This window comes from Macaca nemestrina, chromosome 4 (assembly GCF_043159975.1).
Source record: "Macaca nemestrina isolate mMacNem1 chromosome 4, mMacNem.hap1, whole genome shotgun sequence".
Classification (NCBI taxonomy): Eukaryota; Metazoa; Chordata; class Mammalia; order Primates; family Cercopithecidae; genus Macaca; species Macaca nemestrina.
The window spans coordinates 3561290-3573322 of NC_092128.1; the positions used below are offsets into that span (position 1 = coordinate 3561290).

The 12033-nt window shown below is 46.6% G+C and overlaps 1 protein-coding gene across 7 annotated transcripts in view; it reads right to left on the reverse strand.

Moving 5' to 3' along the window:
* Positions 1-1335: 1335 nt before the first annotated feature.
* Positions 1336-12033, reverse strand: part of LOC105474964 (RNA binding motif protein 33) — a 133904-nt gene continuing 123206 nt past the window's right edge. For 6 of the 7 annotated variants that reach the window (XM_011729909.3, XM_011729908.3, XM_011729913.2 and 3 more), the window contains 2 exons: positions 8158-8246; positions 4964-7811 (listed from right to left, as the gene is read on the reverse strand). In XM_011729909.3, coding sequence (XP_011728211.1) covers positions 7763-7811; positions 8158-8246 — 138 coding nt within the window. In that variant the 3' untranslated portion in view covers positions 4964-7762. Of the gene's footprint in view, positions 7812-8157; positions 8247-12033 lie in introns of all 7 variants that reach the window. The other variant, XM_011729912.3, reaches the window with a different exon arrangement.

A 12033-nucleotide genomic window follows, 5' to 3' on the forward strand; every position in this document is an offset into this window, starting at 1 on the left:
CTGGACGGCCTGCTTCCAGCCCTGGTAGTGAGCCTATGAAACCTGCTCTCAGGGATGAACACACCGGAACCTCGCATGTGCCTTCTTCCCACATACCCAACAGTGCTTCCACGGCCACTGTGCTCTTCCCCAGGGTCCCTGCTGGGTGACTCTGTCAAGCTCTGCAAACTGGCCTGGACCAGAGGGATGACAGAAAGGGTGCCACCATGTCCCAATCTGCTTCGACTCTCACAGCCACTGACCCATAGGCTGTCCCACGAAGGAAGGGAGAGGCCTGTCAAGGGAGCCTCATGTCTTCCATCAAACTCAAGGGGACCAAAGGAAATGGCACTGACTGAGAAGGGCGGTCCTGTTTCTATGTAAGAAAGGAGAGGGTGCTGCAGGTGGAGAGTGGGCTGGAGCTGGTCACCAGCGCCCCCCAACCCCAGCACAGACACCAACACCAGCATCCGGGTGAGAGGGGAAGAGGGCCCATCACAGTGCACAGGCAGGCTGGAGCTGCTCACCAGCGCCCCTGAACCCCAGCACAGACACCAACACCAGCATCCGGGTGAGAGGGAAGTCAGCCCATCACAGTGCACAGGCAGGCTGGAGCTGCTCACCAGCGCCCCCCAACCCCAGCACAGACACCAACACCAGCATCCGGGTGAGAGGGGAAGAGGGCCCATCACAGGGCAGAGCGGGGGGTGTGATGGGAACATCTTCATGTTTCCTTTAACAGCAGTTTCTGGAAACAGAGCTGCCTTCTTTTTAAAGACTTCATTTTCAAAATAGATCATAAATTATGAGCAATTTCTAACAACATGAAAAACGCGTGGGATACGTGAAATGAAAAATATGCATGATGGTATATGCACTGTGATCACCACCTCCAGCGAGGCCTACACATGGCAAGAACACGCCACCGTGGAAGAACGGTATCACGGGAGACTGAGCTTCCCATCTTCAGTCTTTTATTGTCATGCTGGAATACAAGTCTCTTCTGAAGACTTGTAAAAATTATCTGTAATGCTTTAAAAAATTAAAAAGACTAACTCCTCCACCCCCAACCAAAAGCAGCATACTTCGATGCCGTCTGCCTGGTCAGTTCAGAGTCATGCAACACCCAGAATGCAGGCAAGGAGGCAGCAGTTGCCCTTGACCTTCGAGGCCCACTAACGAGAGGGCTACGTGAAAGCCGCAGGCTGCAACCCAGCAGCCAATCTGGGGAGCGCGAGGGCAGCCCCCGAGCCTGGCCCCTTACAGAGGTGCGGAAGTAACGTCTTGGGCACACGGGTAAGATGAGCTGTGGCCTGACCTGAGCGCTGAGATAAAATGAAGGCTACGGAACCAGAGTGGAAACTGCAAGGTTTTATTAACATGACTTCCAAATTACACACAATATAGTTCAAACACATTTTTTGGTATGAAATCACACAAATGAAACATACAACAGTACATTTTCTTTTCAACTATGTCATTACCATTCTTCACACAGATCCTGAAAAAGTTACCACAGCAGTTAACGCAAAGTGAACAAAGGGGTAGAACAGGCAACGGCATTCCCACAAGTTAAGTGCGGTGTCTGGGAGAAAACGGGGTGGAGATCAAACCCAGAGAAACGCACTCCCGTCATCTCTCGATGTCTGAATTTCCAACGCTCTCCCAGTCAACACAGCTTCGCCCCCAACCACAGCCACCCCGCGTGCAGCCCGCAGAGTGTGCACGCATCAGGGCTGGGAGGCCCCGTCGGCAAAGCGGTAACACACGGTCAGACGGCCGCCACCTCCAAGTGGAGTGAGCCACGCTACCACTAACACTGAACTCAAGCACAAGAGCTCCTGCGAAAGCAGAGGGGCGGGAAACAAAGAAGCGGGTGGTTAAGGGCACGAACCGCACACTGCGGGACGCTGGCATCTGAATCGCCACTCACTCCTACAGAGCCAAACTGCAAAACAACAGAATTAAAAAGTTACTCTCTCCAATCAAAGACCTGGAGGAATAAATCGTGAGTAAAGACCTGTCAAAGCAAAGGTTGAGAGGTGATGGAGTTGTAAACACAGTGTGAGAAAGGTCAGCACCTTCCCTCCCAGCCCACGTGGAGTTCTCAAGGCTGAGGCGGAGCAGAGTGGCAGGAATACAGCCCTCACCCAGTGTGGAGCCAGGAGGCAGAGGAGAGGAGCATGGAAAGCGAGGGAGATGGGAAAGTCTGAGAGAGTGAGTCTCGGAATGGGACAGGAGCTACCAGTGTTAAGAATGGTAGATGATTTAGCCAGGAAAGCACAACAGAAATGGACAGAGAGGGAGAGCCCAGAGCATGGCATGGCCAGGTGATCCCATTACTAAATGAACAGTAGCAAGAAGACGACACGTCCAGCAAACAGAATCAGCTCAGACATGAAAAAGGTCACACTCTGTGCTGTGTCGTTGTGGTACCTGAAAATTAAACAGTGGAATTAAAGCCCAAGAGTTCAAGTCCTCATAGAGGACACCATCCTGGATCCCACGCCTGTGGAAAGCAAAGCTCGATTATAGAAATGAGTGATGGCTTTTTTTGCTCCTTTGGTTCAGGGCACCACTGTGTTCTGTGCATGCATGTTATTAAAAATGTTACACACCTAAGAAAACACTACAGAATGCATACAACTTAAATAGTCCTTGAAAACTCAGCTTCTGCTACGGGTGCCCTTAAAATGAAAAGTAGTTTAAAAGAAAATCATGCTGAAAGAATGCATGAGGTCTACTTTCTAGAGTATATTAAATTATTAAATACAGAATACATTACCATAGTACCTGTCTGCCTATCCACTCTATGGAGCATGTTAAAATAAACTACATGCTGTTTCTTTTTAAAGGCCTACATTTTTCTACATACCTTTTAAAATCAGTAAAATAAAACCAAGCAAAATACCAACATGAGGACCTCCTTATCTTTTAGTTGGTTAGAAGTAAAAGGAAAAAGCAAGTACTCAAGAAATGTCTCACTAAAATACCTGTTCCGTCCACCAATCTTAAAGATTTCATGACACAGAAAAGAGAGAGTTGAGACATTTAAAGCATTTGCTAGCCAAGGCAGGTTACAATGTGTGAGGCAAACGGCCTTTTCCAGCCATATGCTACCAGCAGGAGGTATACCTGGGGATCCAATATGAATCAGTGAGTTCCACTTTCGTTCCAGTACACAAACCACGGGCTTATGCACCTCAGAAGTTAGGCATATAAAAAAATTAAATAGGTTGCAAAAAAACCTTACATAAAATCCTTAGGATTCAATATTAAGTCAAGGCTAAATGCCTTTGGAGAATTCATATTTAAGAATGTCCAAAATAACCTCCATTCACAAACTTTAAAAATAGTTGAAAATGTTAACTGAAATGCTCTTTAAATACACTAAAGTGTCTAAGCCTTTCCCTAGTCGATCTGGACTCGGGGCTTTCCGAGTGGTGGTAGTGGGGTGTCTCGGATCCTTTCCTGTCCTGCACCCACTCCTATCAGTCAATTCCCTGGTATAATCGTCACCTATAATTTTTTGAAGAACCAATGATACCTTTCAAGTTTGCTCTCACCCACCCCTTTCCCTCCCTCCCCAAAAAAAAAAAAAAAAAAAAAAAGGGGGGGGGGTGGAGGGTCATAGCTTAATGAAGGGAAGCCAAACCGGGTCTAAAAGCGATTATGTGAAGCCAGAGCTGGGCCTACAAGTAGGGAAGAAGGGCAATAAAAAAATGAATCCCAGGAAGAGCAACACAAAAGCGGGAAGCCTGAAGTCACCCACAACGGGCACCGCAGACACCGCACCGGGAGTGTTCCTTGAGAGCTGGCAGTCCTCTCCAGGGAGAGAGCAGAGGAGGGGACAGCCGCAGGCACTAAAGACTTTCTAGGACTCCACGATGTGCCGGCACAGCACGCTGCCATCACACACGTTGACCTCCTTGTCCTGTGCAATTACGTGACTAGGACCTGCCTTCGACAAGCGTCATCTGATGGTCTATGAGCACATTCCGCTTACCTTCCCAATGAAATAACAAAGAAATACAAAACAAAACAAACAGAACAAAACAAAAAAAACAAAAGCCAAAAGAAAACAAAAGTGATGAGTTCTTAAAACCCATCCCAGGACAAAGGCTCCAGGGCCTTGGGTGTCCTTCACCTGCCCTACCTGTCCTGTCCCAGCTGGTCACCACCCAGTGAAGACGCTCCCCTCCCCTACTCCTCCAGGCCATCCAGTGGACGCCCCTGTGCCACCAAGCGCCCTGGCCCAAGGGCTCTCAACTTGACCGGCCTGGATGACCTCCCCTGATGAGCCAGTGTGTCAGAAGCAAGTTGATTATTAACACTGAGATGACAGCTTCCCCCATCGCCAGGCCTCTCCTCACCTGGGTCTGTCCATCCCTTCCTCCTCTTCACCCTAAACTCCTCTTCCACCTCCTTCAGTAACAAGGCCTTCTGTTCACAGAACTGAGCAAGGTGCCGTTTGAAAAACAGAGCCCTGGGTGCAGGATCTAAGCTCTGCCACAATTCAGAAATGCCACAGAAGCAAGCTTCAACAACTGTTTGTCTGAGACCTTTACAAATCATGCTAAGAATGACCCATAATAAAAATAGTCACGGTGGAGCCACCTCCCGCCCATCCCATCTCCTCCAGCAAGGCGGGGTGTGGGTGCCTACGGAGGCTGCTGCCTGTCCAGAAAGCAGAGAAACCCCTCACAATTTGTCTGGAAAAATGAGATTTACTCTTTAGAAGAATATCAGTATAAGGATTTAACAAACGTGGCCAGACCAGTGGTAATGCAAGGTTATCTTAAAGTAAGCAGCTAAGTGAACTTCTATTACAGCACAAAATCAAAACGAGATAACGCAAAAAGAAAAGAAGTAACTTGGCTCCACATAATCAGCTACTGGTTTACCTTATGAGATATACTGATATTAATGGCCTTTAAGCTTCTTGAATTTGTGAACAAATAATACACAGATCAGGATAAATGTATTGACTTACTACCATCTTTATAAAAATCGAATATACACACAAACACATCAACAACTGTGGAACTGTATCCATTAAACTTTGATAAGACAACACGAAGAAACTAATAGCTAAGATGTGGCTGAGTTGAAAGCACTTCCAATCCAATAATATTTTAATTTTAAAAGGTCCATATTTACATTGTATGCTAAATGCTCTTGCATCTCATTTTAAATGCATGATGAATCAAGAACAAAGATAATGGTTGCAGCAGATCTTCCACGAGGGTCTGGCTGGTGTGGGCCGACTTCACGTGAGCAGCACACCAAACGTGTAAGTACCACTCCTTTCTAATTCTGCTTCTTTCCTTTTCTGTAGTTTCCTTTGAGGAAACTCAACCTTCATTACTGGGATTGTCTGGTACTAAGGATCCATTTTCGACGGTCGTGGGTACTGAGAGGTCGGACTGTGTTGGGCTGTTTTAATCAGTGCATTAAGGCAGGCCCGCATGACTTTGCCAATCACCTTTCAAGAATATTCTATGAGAAAGTCTGCCTATGTGCATGTGTGGACAGTTAGAGAAACATGCACACCCCAGTGCCTGTGTCACACTCAGGTGACACCGAAACAGACCTTCCGGTGGCCATGAAGTCTATCTTCACAATGAGGCCCACACAGGATCCGTTTTACTAACACTGACTACAAAGAAGTCTGTTTCAATGCCTACTTTTCAGAGACCACATGCAGATGTCTGGTTTTAAACAGCACACTCAGACTACTTCAAAAAGTGTTTAAAAAAAAAGTCATGAAACTCATTTCATCTCATCAGAAAGCCCTCAGTGATAAAGGAAGTCGGTAGGCCTTCCCACTGCCCAGTGGGTACCCAGTGGTTTGGATCTCTCTTAATTAGAGCTCAAGGGCTACCAAAGTCACCACCCCAGCGCAGCTGTGCACTGAGCCAAATAAACCAGACCAAATATATCAACACATCCGTATCTAGCTGTGGAAATGAGTGGGCAGTGACAGCCGTGGGAACCCGCTGATGGGTACACGGACCTGCTGCCTGGACAGCCTCCTGCAGGCATGGTGAGGCAGGGCTGACTGACAATCCCATCTTCTGAGGGTTGGCTGGGACACTCTGGAGCAGAGGTGGCAGCAGCACAGCTGCAGGGTCCTAGCAGATCCTACAAGCGCTGTGGCTTCCTGGGACGGACTGCCGCAACAGCCCCTGCAGCGTGCGGTGTTACTCTCAAGCACACAGCCAACGCCACTTTAGAATCACTGCTACAGAAGGATCGCAGGGTCTGGAAGACCTGCTTCAGCTCTTCAGCTTGTTTTGGTAACTTAATCTGAGAAAGTAATATAAAACGTCAACTGTGGAAACGAGATGACGCCAAGTCTGTGACCGTCTCCTTAGTCCCTTCCTTCTAGGAGGCTGACGGCCCTAGCGCCATGCTCCCTCCAGCGGCAGTAGGAAAGAATGGGCTTCTATTTCCCTTAATTCTATTAATAAATGTGACATGAAATCGTAGGTATAAAAGATAGCTAAAATGTCTGAGTATGCCCTAGCATTATTTGCTCAAATAGCTCAGGTCCACTTTAGAATATATCCAAAATAGTGAAACTCTTTCGTAAGCAGAAATACAGTAAGGCACTTTTTTCAGTGTTTGCCCAGAATGAATTCTACTACAGTAGCTTTATAGAAAGTATGTCTCACCTACAGGAACCTACCCACAATTACGAAAAGCAGTTTCAACGATGACACAGACTCGTCTCATTTGGGGTCATGTTGTCCCTGGAAGAAAGCCACCCTCGCCCCACGTCCCACAGGGAACGGCAGGCCAGAGTGAACACCCGCTGATGGACAGGGCAGCCCTGCTGGAACAGCCTGCAGAAAAACAGAGGTGACTGAAGCAAGGGCCACCAAATTCCCAAGGAATGTCATCTGTCACGGAGCCAGTGACAAACAGGCCACCTTGCTGCATTTAAAAAGGAAAAAACCAGACAGGTCTGTTCCACCTTCAGGCCGTTCCACCACCTCATGTGCTGGGAACTAGGCCAGAGGGCTGCCAGGTGAGGCCATCACAGACCCTTGCTCTAGCCGAGGGCCATGCTGTGTGCCTGTCCAACATGCTGCCTTATCTGGGAAGTGTGTTAAAAATGAATGGGGAGTTCATCGAAACTAGGAACGCAGAGTTGACGCTTTTGAAATAGTGACAAGAAGCAGAATCTGCTGTTCAATTGGCGCCATTCCCAACCACCCCACTCATACCCTGGCTTTCCAGGGTATGCAAAGGTCAATCAATCATCACCCAAATTTTAATCTATGTTTTTCACAAGAGCCTTCTGAGGGCTGAGAAGACAACTCGAGTTAAGCTCGGTTGAGAAGACTCTTCTAACCTGCACTGAAGATAAGTGCAACCATTATCAAATATTCTTTGCTGTGAAAACTACTTAGAACTTGTGACGTTAATGTTCTTTCCTGAATCTAAGTCACTGTGATCGATCATAGAGTCAGATCACAAACAACAATGTCTACATGCATTGTAAGCACTTTGAAAACAAAACAAAACGAAAAACTTGGAGTTCTTGGTGGTGACAACAGAACGTGAAGCAATCTAACACCAACTCCAGCCTGCTGTGTTCTGTCAGTTCAGCTCCTCTGGGATCAGGCCCGGGGCTGGCTGGCGCTCTGGACAACAGTTACGCAGGACTGCGGCTCGGAGAGGCCTGTGCTCCTGGGGGTTCTGCGCCGGCCGGCAGCTCCCTTGAAGAAATTCCACAGTGTGTGTACAGCCTAAGGTCAGGCTCTCTTGTTAGGAATCACTCCACGATCAGGGCCACATTTATGTGGGACAAATCTATCATATGCCTGTGAAAACGTAAAGAAACGATCGACATTAACTCTGCACATCAGCAATCAATCTACCAAGGTGGGAGGAAACTAAAGGAGCCTGGTGGGTCCTATTTAATAAAAACCCATCATATAAAAAGGCAGATTGCCTGGGAAGATCTATTAAAACACAAGGGGCAATTCTCCACCAGACAAAAGGACGCACGCCTCATGACAGGATTAACTGTCTGCACTTTGTGCCCTGGTGTCCTTCTATAGGAACAGGTGGGGACACACGCTTGCTACCATGATGGATGGGAGGGCACAGGAAGGAGGCCCTTGCTCCCGCCCCCTCATCACCACAAGCACAGAACACACTGGTCACCTGTGGAATTTCTGCTGAAATGCTAATGCGTGGGCTGGCTCCTTGAACTTAGCTATGGCTTTCCGTTGCTGAGGAAGCATCTGTAAACTCTAGAGGAAGAAAACAAACACTTTAATGTCAGTTGTAAATGACAATAAAAAATATGAATATATATATTTAAACATTATTAGCTTTAACACAAAATGAGTCCAGGCGGACACTTGGAACAAACTAATTGATTTTCCTTTCTATCTCCCTGGCAATTTTTCTTACTTATCCAGATAATCTATTCCAAAACAGTGCTTTACTAAATCATTGCCAAGAGCAACAGTTACGTCTTTCAAGTCTAGTGTTAGGACCTCCCATCATCTGGCCACATCAGCTGCCCCAACCTGCTCTGTGAGACCTGGTAGCAGGTTCCCTTGGATGGAGGCATCTCCTCTTCTCACACCTTCTTATCAGGTGATTTTTAATAGGGGCCCCCACAAATCTTTTTAAGAACAGGACTCATCACACCAGAGGAAGCTGTTTAGTATGGGGGCCCCACAGTCCACAGTAGGCGATGGCCCCTAGTCTACCATCTCGTGCATCCGGCTGAGTGACGGTGAGGGGAGTGGTGCCCCGGGCAGCCATCAGCATAACGTGATCACATTGTGTACTTTAGAGTTTGTGAAAACCAGTCTTAGATGGTGGTATCTGAAATGAAGTCGCCACCCACTGGCCTAAAACAATGCCAGTGAAAAAGAAATGAATTTATGAAGATTGGCTGAAAGAAATGATGAATCCAGTGAAGATTTACAAAGGAAGTGTCTGAAAAGCATAACTTACATCTAGTCCTCAAATCTACTGCCTGAGGAAGAGGGGGAGCTGCTTTCTGCCTTCTTAAACCTGATTGAGGATCTAGGGCTGGGAGGGGCTGGCAGGAGGAGAGCACAGCGATCTGCGGATCTGTCAGGTGGCGTTCTGTGAACTCTCAAGCAACTCAGAGCTCCAGAGTCTAGTTCTTCCCAATTACTTTAGGACACAGTCAACTTAGTGCCTGCGGCCTGCAGCACGCACAGGAGCCCGACTCTTTGTCTCGCACTGTTGCCCAGGCTGGTGTGCAGTGGCACGATCTTGGCTCACTGCAACCTCCGCCGCCTGGGTTCAAACGATTCTGCTGCCTCAGCCTCCCAAGTAGCTGGGATTATAGGCACCCGCCACTACGCCCAGCTAATTTTTTGTATTTTTAGTAGAGACCGGGTTTCACTATGTTGGCCAGGCTGATCTCAAACTTCTGACCTCATGATCCGCCTCTGCCTTGGCCTCCCAAAGTGTTGGGATTACAGGCGTGAGCCACTGCACCCACTGCCTGACTCTTCTAAGATCAGGGGTCGCTGGGCAGCTCCTGGCATGGGCATCAGCCAACACTGTCCTGAAGGACTGCACTCAACAGGCACTTTTGGTGGCCAGAAATTATTTGCTGTGTCTGAGTTTCTGTTCAGTGAAACAGAATAGCTAGAGAAAATACCAGCACAGGATCCCTTGAAAATACTGAGGCACATGTGGCCATTTCATTTTAAAGCATGTCAAAGAGCTACAAGGGAAGCAAACAGCTAAAAACATCAATGACTTGGAAAGTGTTTAAAAAGTTACACTGTATATGAAATAACTGCTCTCCATTTTAATAACTGTAGAATGTCCATCAGTAAACAAGACCAGCGGAGCTCTAAAGGAATACTCCAACGCTCCGAAAAAGGTGTCCTCCAGGGCTTCTGCTACAGTGTTTACACAGAAATACAAAGGTCCAAGTCTCCAAATTCAAGGACATCAAGAAGGCCTACATGCAGGCTACCCCAGAAACAGCAGCACTGGTCTGGGGACATCACTGAGACAGGCCAGCAATGAGGCAGCCCACGAGGCAGCCACGGAATTGGTCTTTTTTCTGAAACAAGTTCAGTAAAATATCAGACTTTCTCCCTTCTTTCGGAAATAAAAAATGAATACAAAAGAAATTTCTTGATAGTTTCACTTGTCATTAACAGGAAAAGTAAAGCCCTATAACGTAGTCTCCTGGATACATTCTCAGCAATATGGCTTGCAATATGGCTTTCTGGACTTTGAAATTCCGCCTGTATTTCTTGACAGAGACCTGTTTTCTCTGCCAATCTGCCAGACTCATATTTCAGCATGCACCCCTTTTGTGTATTAGCCTGTGAATGATATTCAGTCACTGAAACAACAGAGCAACTTCCAGAGAGAAAATGCGTCGGTTCTGTTCCCAGGTAAAGGGCTGTGTTGTGAGTGTCACTTGTCCATCCCAGCCTAACCCTAACCCTAACGTAACCCAAACCTGACCCCTAACCCCAACCCTAACCTAGGTTAGAGCTGCTGCAGCCGTGCCTTTGGGGTTCTCTCCGTTCTTCCGGCAACAGTGCTAGCATGCTCAGTGCTCCAGGATCCTGGGGGGTTTAAGCAATGCCCAAAAGTGACTGAAACAGTTTCACACAACAACTGCCAATACTGTGGCAGAGCTTACTGTGAGAACTACAACAATGGACCTTCTCTAAACTTATCTTGTCTAAAAATATAAAAATTCCTTCATTAGGAATGGATAAGGAAAACTAATTTCATATATCACAAAACAATGATCAATATTCTGTAATTCACAGATAGAATCTGGATTTTGGAAATACTATACTCAAGCGAGATCCTGTCTCTATAAATAAAATTTTTTTTTAATTAGCCAGGTGCAGTGATGTGCACCTTCAGTCCTAGGTACTCAGGAGGCTGAGGCGGAAGGATCCCTTGAGCCCAGGAGATAGAGGTTGCAGTCAATCATGATCACAGGATCATACCACCGCCCTCCAGTCTGGGTGACAGAGTGAGACTCTGTCTTAAAAAACAATAAAAATAAAGAAAAAAGAAAATATGCTGTTCTTTTTGGGAAATAACACTTCTAGATACATGCGGTGACTTCCTTTGGGCAATTTCACAATGTGAAATTAGGGCATCAGGCTGCCAATCGTACAGTATTTAGTATCAGGTTTTACTTGTAATCTATGTAGTTTAAAAACCTCAATTTGACTGAGGAGCTATCCGTCAAGAAAGCATTAACTTCCAGTGAGATTCTTCAGTCAGAGGAATGACTTGGTTTTCAGACACTCGACACAATTAACAAGCGTGCTGTCCTAAAACTGGCTTCCTGTCTACCCTATTTACATTTTTGTACCTCCTTTCAGAAATAAACCGTTTTCTAGATACAAAATTAAATTATAGAAATTGTCAATATTCAACCATTTTTGACCTACCAAAATGACAAGTATTCACAATTTATCAGGAGCAGAGGAAAAGAAACTTTCCAGTGAAAGCTTGAAGACATGGTCGCCAGCTTCCACTGTGAAAACATACACGTCTACACAACTCAGCAACACACTACCATAGAGTTAAAACTTTTCTTCACCCAGAACAAACCAAAAGTTAGAATTTGCCTCAAGCCTACATACTGACCTATGTAAGAACCTCCTTCTTCACCCCCAGCCCCCACATAGCATACTGGCAGAGAGAGGGGAAAGGGGGCACACCAGCTCTCACCCTGATTGGCTTTTCATTTTTCAGAGCCATCTTCAGACAACTTCTGAGGAAAGCTCACTGGGCTACTATAAATAAGTAGCAAATGCAAGTCAAAAGAATACACTTCAGCTGGTACCTTCCTGCATCCGTACCCAGCAATTCCATCCAGCACCGTATGATCGAATCAACGGCCACGCCACCTGGCAGTGAAAAGCTTCCGTGATGTTCAGAACCCTAGCCTCTTTTCCCCATGAAAAGTTCCTCCTCTTTTCAGGAAGAGTCTGCGTATGGCTGTGGTTGTGTACATGTCTGTGCACAGCTGTGGTTGTGTGTGTGCATGCATGT